Genomic DNA, 17,417 nt, shown 5'->3' on the forward strand with positions numbered 1-17,417 from the left:
GAGAGCAGGTCTGTCGAGAAGACAGCGTCTGAATGACACACTCCAGGCTTGGAGCGTATATTTAAGCTGGGATGGAGGGGGAAGGGCGCCTTGACAAAATAATGTGCATATCAAGAGGAATTTAGCATATCTGCATTTCCCATAAATATGCTAAATTCCTCTTGATATGCACATTATTTTGTCAAGGCGCCCTTCCCCCTCCATCCCAGCTTAAATAGTCGCTCCAAGCCTGGAGTGTGTCATTCAGACGCTGTCTTCCCGACAGACCTGCTCTCCACCTGAGGACGGCTGCTTGCGTTGTGGCCGAAACGTCGTCAGAATTGTATTTTATTATGTTTTATTTTTATTATTTTATTATTACTTCCATTCCACGTGGCTTTACCGAAAGAACCAAGAAGACGAATCAAACCCCGTTTGTGACCTCTGCTCTGTGCGTCTCTTGTCGCAGTTCATCCTCGCCCACCACCTCTTCATCGTGGCCTACGCTGGGGCTGCCGCCACCGTCATCGCCATGGTGAGTGCCCAGACCCGCTGGTCACGTGGTGTCCAGTGGGTTTACCTCCACATTGAGAGACGTGCAGTTAGAGGATTTGGCTGCAGCTGTAGATGTCCACGTGGCGGTGAGTCACGTGGCCGGGCTGTCTATTTGTGATGGGCAGGGCGCGCTCCTGAACGGAGCTACATCGCCCAGTGAGACTTACTTGATGGAATACAAATAAATTTGATTTCGTTTAGTTTAACGGCAATCTTGCACTAACCCTAGCCAAACCTAACAGCAAGCTAACACTAATCTAACATGAACCTAATTCTAACCTAACGCTAATCTAACACTAACCCTAACCAAACCTAATACCAATCTAACACGAACCTAATTCTAACCTAACACTAACCTAACACTAATCTAACACTAACCCTAACCAAACCTAACACTAATCTAACATTAACTTAACCCCAACCTAACACCAATCTAACACTAACCTAATTCTAACCTAACGCTAACCTAATTCTAACCTAACACTAACCTAAACTAACACTAATCTAACACTAACCTAACACTAACCCTAACCAAACCTAACACCAATCTAACACTAACCTAACACTAATCTAACACTAACCTAACACTAAACTAACACGAACCATAACCTAATTCTAACCGAACGCAAACCTAACCCTAACACTGACACTTATTTGGAATAACCCTGTGAGGCATTCGGCGCTTGATTCTGGTGCAACCGCAACACACAACACAATCACAAAGATACATTTACAATGTACTCTACACAAATTGAAACATCTCCTACAAAAACAATAAAATCTTCCAGAGAAAGCGCCGTTTGTTTATGCTGCCTACAAAAATGTGCAAAAAAATCCCAGCCGGGTACGGCTACGGGTAGCCGTTTGCGACCCTGGTGCGGCCGGGTACGGGTACGGGTAGGCCGTGAGTCACTGGTGAGTCACCGTTTGTCACTCATTTCGGGTAGGGTACGGGTAGGCCGTGAGTCACTGGTGAGTCACCGTTTGCCACTCATTTCGGGTAGGGTACGGGTAGGCCGTGAGTCACTGGTGAGTCACCGTTTGTCACTCATTTCGGGTAGGGTACGGTTACGGGTAGGCCGTGAGTCACTGGTGAGTCACCGTTTGTCACTCATTTCGGGTAGGGTACGGGTACGGGTAGGCCGTGAGTCACTGGTGAGTCACCGTTTGTCACTCATTTCGGGTAGGGTACAGGTACGGGTAGCTTGTGAGTCACTGGTGAGTCACCGTTTGTCACTCATTTCGGGTAGGGTACGGGTAGGCCGTGAGTCACTGGTGAGTCACCGTTTGTCACTCATTTCGGGTAGGGTACAGGTAGGCCGTGAGTCACTGGTGAGTCACCGTTTGTCACTCATTTCGGGTAGGGTACAGGTACGGGTAGCTTGTGAGTCACTGGTGAGTCACCGTTTGTCACTCATTTCGGGTAGGGTACGGGTAGGCCGTGAGTCACTGGTGAGTCACCGTTTGTCACTCATTTCGGGTAGGGTACGGGTAGGCCGTGAGTCACTGGTGAGTCACCGTTTGTCACTCATTTCGGGTAGGGTACGGAACGGGAACCCGTACCCGGCCGGGTGCGTGTACGGGTAAGGAATCAAAACCCGTTTGCGACCTCTGCCACCCGCCCGCCCATCCCCCGTGAACAGATCCACTACCTCATGGTGCTCACGGCCAACTGGGGCTACGTGAAGACCTTCGCCGCGTCTGCCTCCTCCCCGGGGCCAGCGGCTGCCTCCTGCGGTGGCGGTGGTGGTGCCCAGCAGGCGCCGCTGGGGGCGGGAGACGCGGAGATGGGAGACCTGCACAACGGCAAGGGGCTCGCAGCCACATCCCAAGACCCCTGAGACCCCCTGGGACCCCCTCAAGGGGGTCGCCTCCCAAGACCCCTGGAACCCCCTGGAACCCCCACTAGGGGGTCACTTCCCAAGACCCCCTGAGACCCCCTCGCACCCCCACAAGGGGTCGCCTCGACCCCCGCAAGACCCCCCTGAGCCACTCGCCACGACCTCCGACCCACGAACCCCTGAAATCCCTGAGTGCTTGAGCCCCGCCCCCTGTGACCTGTGACCCTGTGACCTGTGACCCTGCGAAGGGTGCACCTCCTGGTAGCTTGACAGCGTGACCCATGACCCCTTCAACCCAGCCCTGACCCCCCTGAACCTTGACCCCCAACCTCTAACCTCCCATCAGTGTCCGTGACCTCTTACCTCCGTGACCCTGGCTACCCCCGTGAGCTGTGACCCCTGTGCTGTTGCTCAATAAGTGGTGACCTTTAACCCCTGATCCTTCTGACCCTCAGTGACCTTTCCTGTTCACTCCAGCTGTATCACCATCCCCATCACACCATCACGCCATCACACCATCATACCATCGCGATCACACCATCGCCATCACACCATCACACCATCACCATCACACCATCCCCATCACACCATCACACCATCGCCATCGCCATCACACCATCGCCATCACACCATCCCCATCACACCATCGCCATCACACCATCGCCATCACACCATCCCCATCACACCATCCCCATCACACCATCGCCATCGCCATCACACCATCGCCATCACACCATCGCCATCACACCATCACACCATCACCATCACACCATCACACCATCACACCATCCCCATCACACCATCACCATCACACCATCCCCATCACACCATCACCATCACACCATCACACCATCCCCATCACACCATCGCCATCACACTATCCCCATCACACCATCGCCATCACACCATCCCCATCACACCATCCCCATCACACCATCCCCATCACACCATCGCCATCACACCATCGCCATCACACCATCCCCATCACCATCACACCATCCCCATCACCATCACACCATCCCCATCACCATCACACCATCCCCATCACACCATCCCCATCCCCATCACACCATCCCCATCACCATCACACCATCCCCATCACCATCACACCATCCCCATCACACCATCACCATCCCCATCACACCATCGTCATCACACCATCACACCATCCCCATCACACCATCCCCATCACACCATCGCCATCACACCATCCCCATCACACCATCCCCATCACACCATCACCATCACACCACCCCCATCACACCATCACCATCACACCATCACACCATCGCCATCACACCATCGCCATCACACCATCACCATCACACCATCCCCATCACACCATCACCATCCCCATCACACCATCAGCTGTTTTGACTGCACCCACGGACGCTGCATCGATATTCGTTGTTGTCGCTGTCGAGGTTGAGTAGCCGTGGTTTTTAAACAGAGTCGTGATAGTTTACGGAATGCGTCAGAGTGCTATTAACGCCGTCTTGTATTTTTTCATAGTACCCCGAGTCCTTCCCTTGTGATGACGCTTCGACGAGCATGACAGCGAGTCCTCGCTCAGCGCGCCGATACCACCAGTGGTACCAGATAGTTTAACTTTGTTGGGCTAGATCTAGATGTTGCGTCGACACAGACAATTAGTCGATTAGCCGAGGGTTTCGATGTAAAGCTTCTTTCGTGACTGCAGGGATTCATCTTCTTGGTTCTTTCGGTAAAGTAATCACGTAGAAGGGAAGTAATAAAACAATAAAAATAAAACATAATACAATTCTCACGACGTTTCGGCCACAACGCAAGCAGCCGTCCTCAGGTGAAGAACAGGGCTGTCCTCTTGATATGCAAATTCCTTTGTCAAGGCGCTCTTCCCCCTCCAACCCAGCTTAAATATACGCTACCAAGCTTGGTGGTGTTCATTCAGACTCTGTCTTTCTGACAGACCTGTTCTTCTGAACACCACCAAGCTTGGCAGCGTATATTTAAGTATAAATTTAAGTATATACGCTGCAAAGCTTGGTGGTGCTCATTCAGACGCTGTCTTTCCGACAGACCTGTTCTTCTGAACACCACCAAGCTTGGCAGCGTATATTTAAGTATATATTTAAGTATATATTTAAGTATATACGCTGCCAAGCTTGGTGGTGCTCATTCAGACGCTGTCTTTCCGACAGACCTGTTCTTCTGAACACCACCGGGCTTGGCAGCGTATATTTAAGTTTATATTTAAGTATATATTTAAGTATATACGCTACCAAGCTTGGTGGTGCTCATTCAGACACTGTCTTTCCGACAGACCTGTTCTCCACCTGAGGACGGCTGCTTGCGTTGTGGCTGAAACGTCGTGAGAATTGTATTTTATTATGTTTTATTTTTATTATTTCCCTTCTACGTGACGACTTTACCGAAAGAACCAAGAAGAGTCAAAGGGTTTATCACGCAAACAACAAACAAGGTGCCAATGAGTTGCTAGTTCAGCACTCGCCGGTCGGTGTGTGTTGGAGAGTCAACCCACCACCACCACGGCCACATTCACACATTCGAGTAGCCGTGACGTTTCGACGGTCATCACAACAACAATTGATAATCACAACAACAGCCGGTAATTACAACAACCGGTCATCACAACAACCGCCAGTGTCATCATCAGACGACGGGATGCACGTGATGTCGTCACGTGTGACGGGATACACGTGATGACGTCACGTGTGACGTGATAGACGTGACGTCATCACTAGTGACGGGATACACGTGATGACGTCACTAGTGACGTGATACACGTGATGTCGTCACTAGTGACGGGATACACGTGATGTCGTCACTTGCAATGACGTCACCGGTGACGTGATACACGTGACGTCATCACGAGTGAGATGATCACGTGATGTCGTCACGTGTGACACGATCACGTGGGAAGAAATATAAATGACAATGGATCTCTACTATCGGTTGGGTTGATAAGTGTTTTTTTACCCTTCTATCTGGCAACAAAACTGACACCTTATTTACAAGGAGTCATGTTTGCATAGACCACAACACCTGCAGTCATAATGCAAAAAAAAACACACAACTCTGATAACGTGCACTGTCCTTGAAGTTGATTGGTCCACACCCGAGACAGCTTTCCTTAGAGCCTAGTCTCACGTGGCTTGGATCAGATGATAGAAGAGTAAAAAACAATTCATATTTTTTACTGGCAAATGAGGTTCCAATGGTGTATTGGTTGGGTAATTCACGGCTAACAAGCGTACATGGTGTACATTATGTAGCTGCTACATTATGTTAATCTGAGAGTACTACATTGACCTTCTTCTGTACCGTACGTAGCCCACCGTGATAATGCCTTGTCCGCGTATCACTCCGTATCACTCCGTATCGCTCCGTATCGCTCCGTATCACTCCGTATCGCTCCGTATCACTCCGCGTGCCGTAGCGCTGCTCCGAACCCGCGCAGCTCACGGAAAGTAGTCCCTAAAGTTGTGCGCTCAGGAACCGCGTTATCACACGGTGGACACACTTCGCGTTATAACGGCTTTAGAGTGTCGTTAGTGTCGTTAGAATGGCGTTAGAGTGTTGTTAGAGCGTTGTTAAAGTGTTGTTAAAGTGTTGTTAGAGTGTTGTTCAAGCGGCGTTAGAACGGCATTAGAGCATTGTTAGAACGGCGTTAGTGTCGTTAGAACGGCGTTAGAGTGTTGTTAGAGCGGCGTTGGAACGGCGTTGTTCAAGCGGCGTTAAAACGGCGTAAGAGTGTCGTTAGAACGGCGTTAGAGTGTTGTTAGAGTGTTGTTCAAGCGGCGTTGGAACGGCGTTAGGGCATTGCTAGAACGGCGTTAGAGTGTCGTTAGAACGGCATTAGAGTGTCGTTAGAGTGTTGTTAGAGTGTTGTTCAAGCGGCGTTGGAACGGCGTTAGGGCATTGCTAGAACGGCGTTTGAGCGTCCTGTGATGTTCGTTGCGCTGAGCGAGGACTCTTGCCGTGTGACGGTGACTCGGAGCGATGATTGTTGTCGTCGTCGTCGTCGTCGTGAAGACCACGAGGCGAGGCGAACGTGATGTGTGTCACACTCGATGAGAAAACATTCCAGCCATTTAAAAAATAAACATTGTACGCTATTTTGTGTCGTGATATTGCGCGTTTTTTTTCAAATGTCACACGCGGTTTGTTTTTAAAAGCCGTGGAAAGTTTCACAGGAATTTTTCACGCGAGAAAAAAAATATTTTTGGCTGCAGAGATTTAATCAGCGGCGATTTTAAACGATTTCAAATCGATCTTCTTGGTTCTTTCGGTAAAGTCATCACGTAGAAGGGAAGTAATAAAATAATAAAAATAAAACATAATAAAATACAATTCTCACGACGTTTCGGCCACAACGCAAGCAGCCGTCCTCAGGTGAAGAACAGGTCTGTCGGGGAGACAGCGTCTGAATGAAACACCCCAAGGCTTGGAGCGTCTATTTAAGCTGGAGTGTGTCATTCAGACACTGTCTTCTCGACAGACCTGTTCTTCACCTGAGGACGGCTGCTTGCGTTGTGGCCGAAACGTCGTGAGAATTATTTAATGTTTTATTTTTATTATTTTAGTATTTCCATTCTACGTGACTTTACCGAAAGAACCAAGAAGACCTAGAAATAGTCCTATCGGTCAGCTGCTCCAGTAGGCAAGGCTCCGTTGGCTGGGTCACATAACCCGCGTGCCCAACCACCGCATACCCAAGCAGCCTCTGTTTGGCCGCACAGAGGGGGCTAAACGGGGCGCCGTATCGGCTTGAGAAGAGATGGAGTGATGCGGCACAGGACGACGTGGAGCTGAGTGGACTTGCCTCTATGGAGGAGGCTCGTGAAGGAGGCAGTCGCCCTCCAACAACAACGGAGAGCAGAGAGGCAGCAATGCTCACAACAACGAGCGGAGCGCCGGGTGGATAAACTCCAGAAAGTTGACACAGTGAGTAGCGCAGGTGGTGTATCTGAGTCAGTCAACCCATGGCACCTGCAGGGTCTGTCCCATAACCTCCTGCGAGCCTTTGACACTTCACGTGGCGTCAGAATGCACCTGGCCTGGCACACAGCACCCTGGTGAGGTCACCGCTACTCAGTGTTGTTGTTGTTAGTGGGTTTGTGTGTTGTCGTGTGTGTTCGAGTCTTCATGTTGGTGTCACCAGAAGTCATCATCTCCGTGTGACGCCGTGTCGACACTGCAACACAACAAAGACCCCCCCACCCCGCACAGCATGTACAGACTGTTGCAGCAAGAGCTCTGAGCGAGTAGCAGCAACTACGAAGGCTGGAACAGCACACGAGGGGGTGGGTGGCCAGCACTACCCCAGTGGCGATGTTCACGACACGCCACACAGGTACTCGTTTGAGTCCGAGTCGACCTAGGGGAGGCCCACGACCGGCTCAGATAATCGTCCCTGGCGTTGGTGGTGGCCGTGAACAGAAATCGAACTTGGGTCGCCGGGTTCACAGCCAGCGCGCTAACCACTGCGCCACCGCTCCACATACCTAAGACTCACCCACCCATCGACCGACCCGCCCGCCCACCCACCCACTCACTCACCCACTCACCGACCCACTCACCTAACCACCCACTCACCGACCCACTCACCTAACCACCCACTCACCCACCCACTCACCGACCCACTCACCTAACCACCCACTCACCGACCCACTCACCTAACCACCCACTCACCCACCCACTCACCTAACCACCCACTCACCCACCCACCCACCCACTCACTCACTCACTCACCCACCCACCCACTCACCTAACCACTAATCCACCCACCCACCGACCCACTAACCCAGCCACCCACCGACCCACTCACCCACTGACCCACTCACCCACCCACCCACTCGCCCACCCACTCGCCCGCCCACCCACTCGCCCGCCCACCCACTCGCCCGCCCACCCACTCGCCCACCCGCCCACCCACTCACTCGCCCACCCATTCCCTCGCCCACCCGCCCACTCACCCCGCCCACTCACTCGCCCACCCACTCACCCACTCACTCACCCACTCACCCACCCACCCACTCACCCACCCACCCACTCACCCACTCACCCACCCACCCACTCACCCACTCACTCACTCACTCACCCACCCGCCCACCCACTCACCCGCCCACCCACTCGCCCACCCGCCCACCCACTCACTCGCCCACCCACTCGCCCGCCCACCCACTCGCCCACCCACTCACTCGCCCACCCACTCTCTCGCCCACCCACCCACCCACTCACTCGCCCACCCACTCACCCACTCACCCACCCACCCACCCACTCACCCACTCACTCACCCACTCACTCACCCACCCACTCACTCACTCACACACTCACCCACCCACTCACCCACTCACTCACTCACCCACTCACCCACCCACCCACCCACCCACTCACTCACTCACCCACCCACCCACTCACTCACACACTCACCCACCCACTCACTCACTCACTCACTCACCCACTCACCCACCCACCCACCCACCCACCCACTCCCCCACCCATCCACTAACCACCGTGACCACAGCGACACACGCAGTGAGCTGCTAGCGAGCGTCTACGCGGGTGCAGGAGACTCGGGGGGACGCGCGCCGCCTGTGTCTCACTCACCCACCCACTCACCCACCCACTCACCCACCCACCCACCCACTCACCCACCCACCCACTCACCCACCCACAAACCCACTCACCCACCCACCCACCGACCCACCCACCGACCCACTCACCCACCCACCCACCGACCCACCCACTCACTCACCCACCTACCCGCCTGTGTCTCACTCACCTGTCTCTGGAGACAACAGCCTCGCTCCCCACGGACAGGGAGCCAAGTCCGCCAGGTGGCGGTGGAGTCTGGGACAGGACACACGGGGACAAGTGGAGACACGCAGAGAGACACAGAGACACAGAAACACACGGGGACACGCGGAGACACGCAGAGAGACACAGAGACACAGAGACACACGGAGACACACGGAGACATGCAGAGAGACACAGAGACACAGAGACACACGGGGACACGCGGAGACACGCAGAGAGACACAGAGACACAGAGACACACGGAGACACGCGGAGACATGCAGAGAGACACAGAGACACAGAGACACACGGGGACAAGTGGAGACACGCAGAGAGACACAGAGACACACGGGGACAAGTGGAGACACGCAGAGAGACACAGAGACACGCAAAGACACACGGAGACACACGGGGACACTCAGAGAGACACAGAGACACGGAGACACACGGGGACAAGTGGAGACACACAGAGACACGCAGAGACACACAGAGACACGCGGAGACACACGGAGACACACAGACACACAAGGAGATACACGGAGGCACACGGAGACACACACAGACACACACACACACACGGAGACACACACAGACACACACACACACACACAGAGACACACGGAGACACGCAGAGACACACGGAGGCAACGCCAGTACTCACTTGAGACTCGCCTCTCACCATCTGCAGGTATGTGTTCATCACCTCGCTCTCCGGGAGGGTCTGGGCAACCCCTAGATCCGCGCTGGCCTGAAAAAACAAAGCTCAATTTCATCTCCATTCTCCCTATTGCTCATAGACTCAACACTGCCCATAGACTCAACACTGCCCATAGACTCAACACTGCCCATAGACTCAACACTGCACCATAGACTCAACACTACCCATAGACTCAACACTGCACCATAGACTCAACACTGCACCATAGACTCAACACTGCCCATAGACTCAACACTGCCCATAGACTCAACACTGCACCATAGACTCAACACTGCTCATAGACTCAACACTGCCCATAGACTCAACACTGCCCATAGACTCAACACTGCCCATAGACTCAACACTGCCCATAGACTCAACACTGCCCATAGACTCAACACTGCCCATAGACCCAACACTGCCCATAGACTCAACACTGCCCATAGACTCAACACTGCCCATAGACTCAACACTGCACCATAGACTCAGCACTGCCCATAGACTCAACACTGCCCATAGACTCAACACTGCCCATAGACTCAACACTGCCCATAGACTCAACACTGCCCATAGACTCAACACTACCCATAGACTCAACACTGCACCATAGACTCAGCACTGCCCATAGACTCAACACTGTCCATAGACTCAACACTACCCATAGACTCAACACTACCCATAGACTCAACACTACCCACAGACTCAACACTACCCATAGACTCAACACTACCCATAGACTCAATACTGCCCATAGACTCAACACTGCCCATAGACTCAACACTGCCCATAGACTCAACACTGCACCATAGACTCAGCACTGCCCATAGACTCAACACTGCCCATAGACTCAACACTGCCCATAGACTCAACACTGCCCATAGACTCAACACTACCCATAGACTCAACACTGCACCATAGACTCAGCACTGCCCATAGACTCAACACTGCCCATAGACTCAACACTGTCCATAGACTCAACACTGCCCATAGACTCAACACTGTACCATAGACTCAACACTGCCCATAGACTCAACACTGCCCATAGACTCAACACTACCCATAGACTCAACACTGCCCATAGACTCAACACTGCCCATAGACTAACACTGCCCATAGACTCAACACTGCCCATAGACTCAACACTGCCCATAGACTCAACACTGCCCATAGACTAACACTGCCCATAGACTCAACACTGCACCATAGACTCAACACTGCACATAGACTCAACACTGCACATAGACTCAACACTGCACATAGACTAAACACTGCCCATAGACTCAACACTGCAGCATAGACTCAACACTGCCTATAGACTAACACTGCCCATAGACTCAACACTGCCCATAGACTAAACACTGCCCATAGACTCAACACTGCCCATAGACTCACCCTGCCCATAGACTCAGCACTGCCCATAGACTCAACACTGCCCAGAGACTAGCATTGCTCATAGACTTACAATGCTCCAGACATGTTTCTGTAAATCAATGTTGTAATTGTTATTGATCAGTCGACACAATCTGCCTGAGCCGATTTACACGACAGGGTTTTTAACATTGATTCATGTTCGTGCAAAATGTTCCATTGGTCATGTGATACACACACCCACTCATCCACCCACTTACTCACCCACCCACTCACCCACCCACTCACCCTCCCATTCACCCACCCACTCACCCACCGACTCACCCACCGACTCACCCACCCACTTACTCACACAACCACTCACCTACCCACTCACCCACCCAGTCATCCACTCACTCACCAACTCTTCCATTCACCCACTCACCCACCTAACCACACACCCAAACACCCACTCACTCTCCCACCTAACCACATACTCAAACACTCACTCACTCACTCACCCACCTAACCACGCACCCAAACATCCACCCACTCACTCACCCACCTGACCATGCACCCAAACACCCACCCACTCACTCACCCACCTCACCACACACCCACCTACCCACTCACCCACCTCACCACACACCCACCTACCCACTCACCCACCTGACCACACACCCACCTGACCACACACCCACCTACCCACCCACTCACTCACCCACCTACCCACACACCCACCTACCCACTCACTCTCCCACCTCACCACACACCCACCTACCCACTCACTCTCCCACTGATCCACTCGGCCGCTCACTCACCTCTGCCAGGGGCTGTGGTCCACTGCTGCTGCTACCGCCCCGCATCTCAGTGTCAGCTGAGAACCACGTCACACATACACAGTCTCATTACACACACACACAGTCTCATTACACACACACACAGTAGTGTTACACACACACAGTCTCATTACACACACACACACAGTAGTGTTACACACACACACACACAGTAGCGCTACACACACACAGTATCGTTACACAGACACACACAGTAGCGTTACACACACACACACAGTAGCGTTACACACACACACAGTAGCGTTACACACACACACACAGTAGCATTACACACACACACACACACAGTAGCGTTACACACACACACTGTCTCCTTGCCAGCGGGCCTTCGACAATTCATGCCTCAAAGTGCACCCAGCCTGGCACAAGTGCTGTGGTGACGTCATCGTCGGCACGTGTGCTCTCACCTGCACGGGAGGAGCCGCCTGATTGGTCGAGAGCGGGTGGTTCGGCGCCATCCAATCGGTCGCCTGCGTTATGCGGCCCGCCATCTGCCTGGTCCCCGTCGACGCGGATGCTGCGATCCGATTGGTCGACGGCAAGGCGAACAACGCCATCCGATTGGTCGCGACGCGATTGAATGTGGTCGTGACGATCGCTCCGCTCCGATTGGTCGAGCGAGCGTTGGTTTTCACCGCCGCCAGGGGTGATAGGGCAGTCCATCCGGATGTCCTCCACCTCCTCCTCCTCCACCTCCTCCACCACCTCCTCCACCTCCACCTCCTCCACCACCTCCTCCACCTCCACCACCTCCTCCCCCTCTCCATCTATCTCCACGCTCCGTCTCTCTCTCTCTCGTCCGTGTCTCCCCTCCTGTCCCCGTGTGCCCAGTCCCACGTTCCCCTGGGCCTGGGCTGCATCGTCTGTATCCCAACCGTGCATCTCCATCCGTGTCTGTAGCCCCGGCTCCTGCCTCTCTATTCCTGCCTGTCTCTCTCGTCCTGTCTGTCCATCTAGTCCCTTGTCTCTCTCTCGGCCTGTCTGTCTCCATGTCTCTCTCTCTACCCCTGTCTGTCCATCTAGTCCCATGTCTCTCTCTCTCCATGTCTCTCTCTCTATCACTGTCTCTCTCTCTCGTCCTGTCTGTCCATCTAGTCCCTTGTCTCTATCTAGTCCTGTCTGTCTCCACGTCTCTCTGTCTCTCTGTCTCCATGTCTCTCTCTCTGGTCCTGATGTCTCTCTCTCTGTCCCTGTCTGTCCATCTAGTCCCATGTCTCTCTCTCTCCATGTCTCTCTCTCTGTCCCTGTATTGTGTCTCCCCATCACTATCCTGTCCATCTCGAGCCCTCTCTCTCTCTCCGTCCCTGTTGTCCATGTCCCTATCCCCGTCTCGTCTCTCTCTAACCACGCGGCCGCCATCCCCGTGTCCCTCTCCTCCCCGCGTCTCTCCCCTCCCACGCCCTCGGCCCGAGCTCCCAGCCCCAGGTCCCATCTCCCTCCCCCTCTCCCTGTCCACACGCTGGTGGTGCGCTGGTGGTGCTGGTGGCGGTGGAGATGGTGGCCCCGCTGTGATGCAAAGTTAAGTTGAACGACACCAATCTCAATTTTGGAGCTTTCGTGACTGCAGGAATTATTCTTTGGTTCTTTCGGTAAAGTCACGTATAAAGATAAAATAATACATTAAATAATAGCATACTACGACGTTTCGATTGCAACACAAACAATCATCATCAGGCATAAAAGAAATAGCAACAAAAATCTAAGCAGAAAACTATAGACAGACACACAAGCAGACAGACATCACAAAGACACACAGAGAGAGAACACGTATCGGCAGAAAGTTCTCTCTCTGTGTGTCTTTGTGATGTCTGTCTGCTTGTGTGTCTGTCTATAGTTTTCTGGTTAGATTTTTGTTGCTATTTCTTTTATGCCTGATGACGATTGCTTGTGTTGCAATCGAAACGTCGTAGTATGCTATTATTTAATTTATTATTTTATCTTTATACGTGACTTAACCGAAAGAACCAAAGAATAAGTGAACGACACCGTTGGTCCATTGGAGGACGCGAGACCCACGTGGTTCACTGAGAATGACCTCAAACACGTGGAATTCCATCACTTCCAAAAGAAGGGAGCTCCTGGCCACACGTTAACGACAGCTCAAACGAGTGGCACAGATCAACATCATCATCACGGGGACATTGATAGCAGCAGCCATAGACTTACACAGAGTCGTAGATTAACAGCGAGATCCATAGACTCACCACACAGAGACCCATAGACTCAACATTGCCCAGACTCACCACACAGAGACCCACAGACTCACCACACAGAGACCCACAGACTCACCACACAGAGACCCACAGACTCACCACACAGAGACCCACAGACTCACCACACAGAGACCCACAGACTCACGACACAGAGACCCATAGACTCACCACACAGAGACCCACAGACTCACCACACAGAGACCCACAGACTCACCACACAGAGACCCACAGACTCACCACACAGAGACCCACATACTCACCACACAGAGACCCAAAGACTCACCACACAGAGACCCACAGACTCACCACACAGAGACCCACAGACTCACGACACAGAGACCCACAGACTCACCACACAAAGACCCACAGACTCACCACACAAAGACCCACAGATTCACCACACAAAGACCCACAGACTCACCACACAGAGACCCACAGACTCACCACACAGAGACCCACAGACTCACCACACAGAGACCCACAGACTAACCACACAAAGACCCACAGACTCACCACACAGAGACCCACAGAATCACCACACAGAGACCCATAGTCTCACCACACAGAGACCCACAGACTCACCACACAAAGACCCACAGACTCACCACACAGAGACCCACAGACTCACCACACAAAGACCCACAGACTCACCACACAGAGACCCACAGACTCACCACGCAGAGACCCACAGACTCACCACACAGAGACCCACAGACTCACCACACAGAGACCCATAGACTCACCACACAGAGACCCACAGACTCACCACGCAGAGACCCACAGACTCACCACGCAGAGACCCACAGACTCACCACACAGAGACCCACAGACTCACCACGCAGAGACCCACAGACTCACCACACTGAGACCCACAGACTCACCACACAGAAACCCACAGACTCACCACGCAGAGACCCACAGACTCACCACACAGAGACCCACAGACTCACCACACAGAGACCCACAGACTCACCACGCAGAGACCCACAGACTCACCACACTGAGACCCACAGACTCACCACACAGCGACCCACAGACTCACCACGCAGAGACCCACAGACTCACCACACTGAGACCCACAGACTCACCACACAGCGACCCACAGACTCACCACACAGAGACCCACAGACTCACCACACAAAGCACCATAGACTCAACATTGCCCACAGACTCAACGCTGAGACAAACACATAGAGGAGGAGGAGGCTGTAGGTCTGCTCTAGACCAATCAGTTGCAGGGACAATTCTTGCATTATGATCAGAGCGTGTTTATTTGCACGCTTTAACTACAAGATTTGTGGTTAACGCAGACAACATGATGATGATGATGATAATGATGATTCCTCGTAGCGGTAATCATTACACTGGTCAACAAATAAAACCCATTTTTTTATGGCCTGGACTTTTGCAGCTGTTCTAGACTAATTTCAGGGTGCCGATTCCAAATCTGATCTCAGATTTGCTCTATCACACCTCATTTTTAAATCCTTTATATTAAGTTCACTTGCTTGCTTGCTTGCGCGCTTACGACCGTGCAAATCTTTCGGTCGTTGTTTAACCCACTTCCCGTGATCCAATCGAGCTGACATTTTGCACACAGACTCGTTGTGCGTGACAATTTATTTTCGTGAAAAAAAATGTCCAACATTTTACACTTTTTAGGAAAAAAAAAATTTCATATTTAATAAAAATGAAACGCTTACTCAAGAAAAACAGAAATTAATAATAAAATAAAACCGATGCCACGCATATAAAGGTTTTATAGTGAAAAACTTTGTTTTTACGGGTTAATTTTTTATGCTATCGGCATACCCCATTTTCATTGATTTTACCCCAAATTAACTCTGTCACTTATGATTGCAAGTTGTTGCGAGTCAGTGACTGCTTTAGTGTTAAAATATGGTGCTGTATTTTTTAGGATAGTGTGTTTAATATAATTTTATGTAGATATCCACATTTATTTAGTATTTTTCATCCGCAGTTTTGATTGAAAATGCAATATTTGATATCTCAAAAACCTGATGTGATAGACAAAAACTGATGCCAGATTTGGAATCGGCACCCCCAAAAATTACCTTAAAACCGTTGGAATACCTCATGCCAGAACAAGTGTGTTGACCAGTGTTATCAGTGTATATTAGCTGTCGGAACATCTCAGCACCTCCTGCGGTGTTATTCTAGCCGGAAAGTTGTATAACAAAGCCCCTCAATTTCCGCATCAAGCGAGCGTTCTAACTCACGTCCGCCGACGACGACGGCGGCGATGACGACGATGATGGGATGAGGATATCTGTTTGGGCGAAGCTCGTAGCGGCGGTGGCGGCGTTTGTAGCGCAGCGCCTGTAGGTGTTATTCTTGCCGGAAAGTTGTATAACAAAGCCCCTCAATTTCCGCATCAAGCGTGCGTTCTAACTCACGTCCGCCGATGACGACGGCAGCGATGACAACGATGGGATGAGGATATCTGTTTGGGCGAAGCTCGTAGCGGTGGCGGTGGCGTTTGTAGCGCAGCGCCTGTAGGCGTCCTCCAGGCTGAGGGCCTGAAGCTCCAGCTGTCGCACGCGCCGCTGAGACTCGGCCAGGAAGTCCGGAGATGGAGAGCGCGCGAGGCGGGGTGGAGGAGGTGGAGGTGGGGGTGGTGATCGTGGACCTCCGGCTGATGGAGGAGGAGGTGGAGGTGGGGGTGGAGGAGGAGTGATGTGAGGAAAGACGGAGAGGGAGGGGCGTGTGAGTGAGCGTGTGGGTGAGCATGTGAGTGAGCGTGTGTGTGTGTGACGTGTGTGTGTGTGGGTAAGCGTGCAGGTGAGAGTGCGGGTGAGCGTGTGGGTGAGCGTGTGGGTGAGAGTGTGGGTGAGCGTGTGTGTGTGGGGGTGAGTGAGTGAGCGTGTGTGTGTGACGTGTGTGTGTGACGTGTGAGTGAGTGGGTGGGTGAGCGTGTGGGTGAGCGTGTGGGTGAGCATGTGAGTGAGCGTGTGTGTGACATGTGTGTGTGTGGGTGAGCGTGCGGGTGAGCGTGCGGGTGAGCGTGTAGGTGTGCGGGTGAGCGTGTGGGTGAGCGTGGGGTGAGCGTGGGGGTGAGCGTGGGGGTGAGCGTGGGGTGAGCGTGGTACCTGTGAGCGTGTGT

General features: G+C 52.5%; 2 protein-coding genes across 6 annotated transcripts in view; one reads left to right on the top strand and one right to left on the bottom strand.

The window, feature by feature from the left end:
• The window catches only part of LOC133339616 (neuronal membrane glycoprotein M6-b-like), a 36,099-nt gene extending 32,980 nt beyond the window's left edge, over positions 1 to 3,119 (top strand). Inside the window, exons 6-7 of the mRNA XM_061547746.1 lie at positions 449 to 514; positions 2,178 to 3,119. Of these exons, the coding sequence (XP_061403730.1) occupies positions 449 to 514; positions 2,178 to 2,375 (264 nt within the window). The 3' untranslated portion in view covers positions 2,376 to 3,119. The remainder of the gene's footprint in view (positions 1 to 448; positions 515 to 2,177) is intronic.
• A 3,823-nt stretch (positions 3,120 to 6,942) lies between these two features.
• LOC133339612 (centriole and centriolar satellite protein ofd1-like) overlaps positions 6,943 to 17,417 on the bottom strand; it is a 39,612-nt gene continuing 29,137 nt past the window's right edge. For 2 of the 5 annotated variants that reach the window (XM_061547737.1, XM_061547738.1), the window contains exons 16-21: positions 16,757 to 16,949; positions 12,488 to 13,587; positions 12,042 to 12,097; positions 9,838 to 9,924; positions 9,163 to 9,230; positions 6,945 to 7,572 (exon numbers count right to left, since the gene is read on the bottom strand). In XM_061547737.1, coding sequence (XP_061403721.1) covers positions 7,533 to 7,572; positions 9,163 to 9,230; positions 9,838 to 9,924; positions 12,042 to 12,097; positions 12,488 to 13,587; positions 16,757 to 16,949 — 1,544 coding nt within the window. In that variant the 3' untranslated portion in view covers positions 6,945 to 7,532. Of the gene's footprint in view, positions 7,573 to 9,162; positions 9,231 to 9,837; positions 9,925 to 12,041; positions 12,098 to 12,487; positions 13,588 to 16,571; positions 16,950 to 17,417 lie in introns of those variants that run through there. The other 3 variants (XM_061547736.1, XM_061547739.1, XR_009754752.1) reach the window with 3 other exon arrangements.

Source organism: Lethenteron reissneri, unplaced genomic scaffold, assembly GCF_015708825.2.
Source record: "Lethenteron reissneri isolate LAM-NWPU_2019-01 unplaced genomic scaffold, ASM1570882v1 scaffold_1937, whole genome shotgun sequence".
NCBI classification, from domain to species: domain Eukaryota; kingdom Metazoa; phylum Chordata; class Hyperoartia; order Petromyzontiformes; family Petromyzontidae; genus Lethenteron; species Lethenteron reissneri.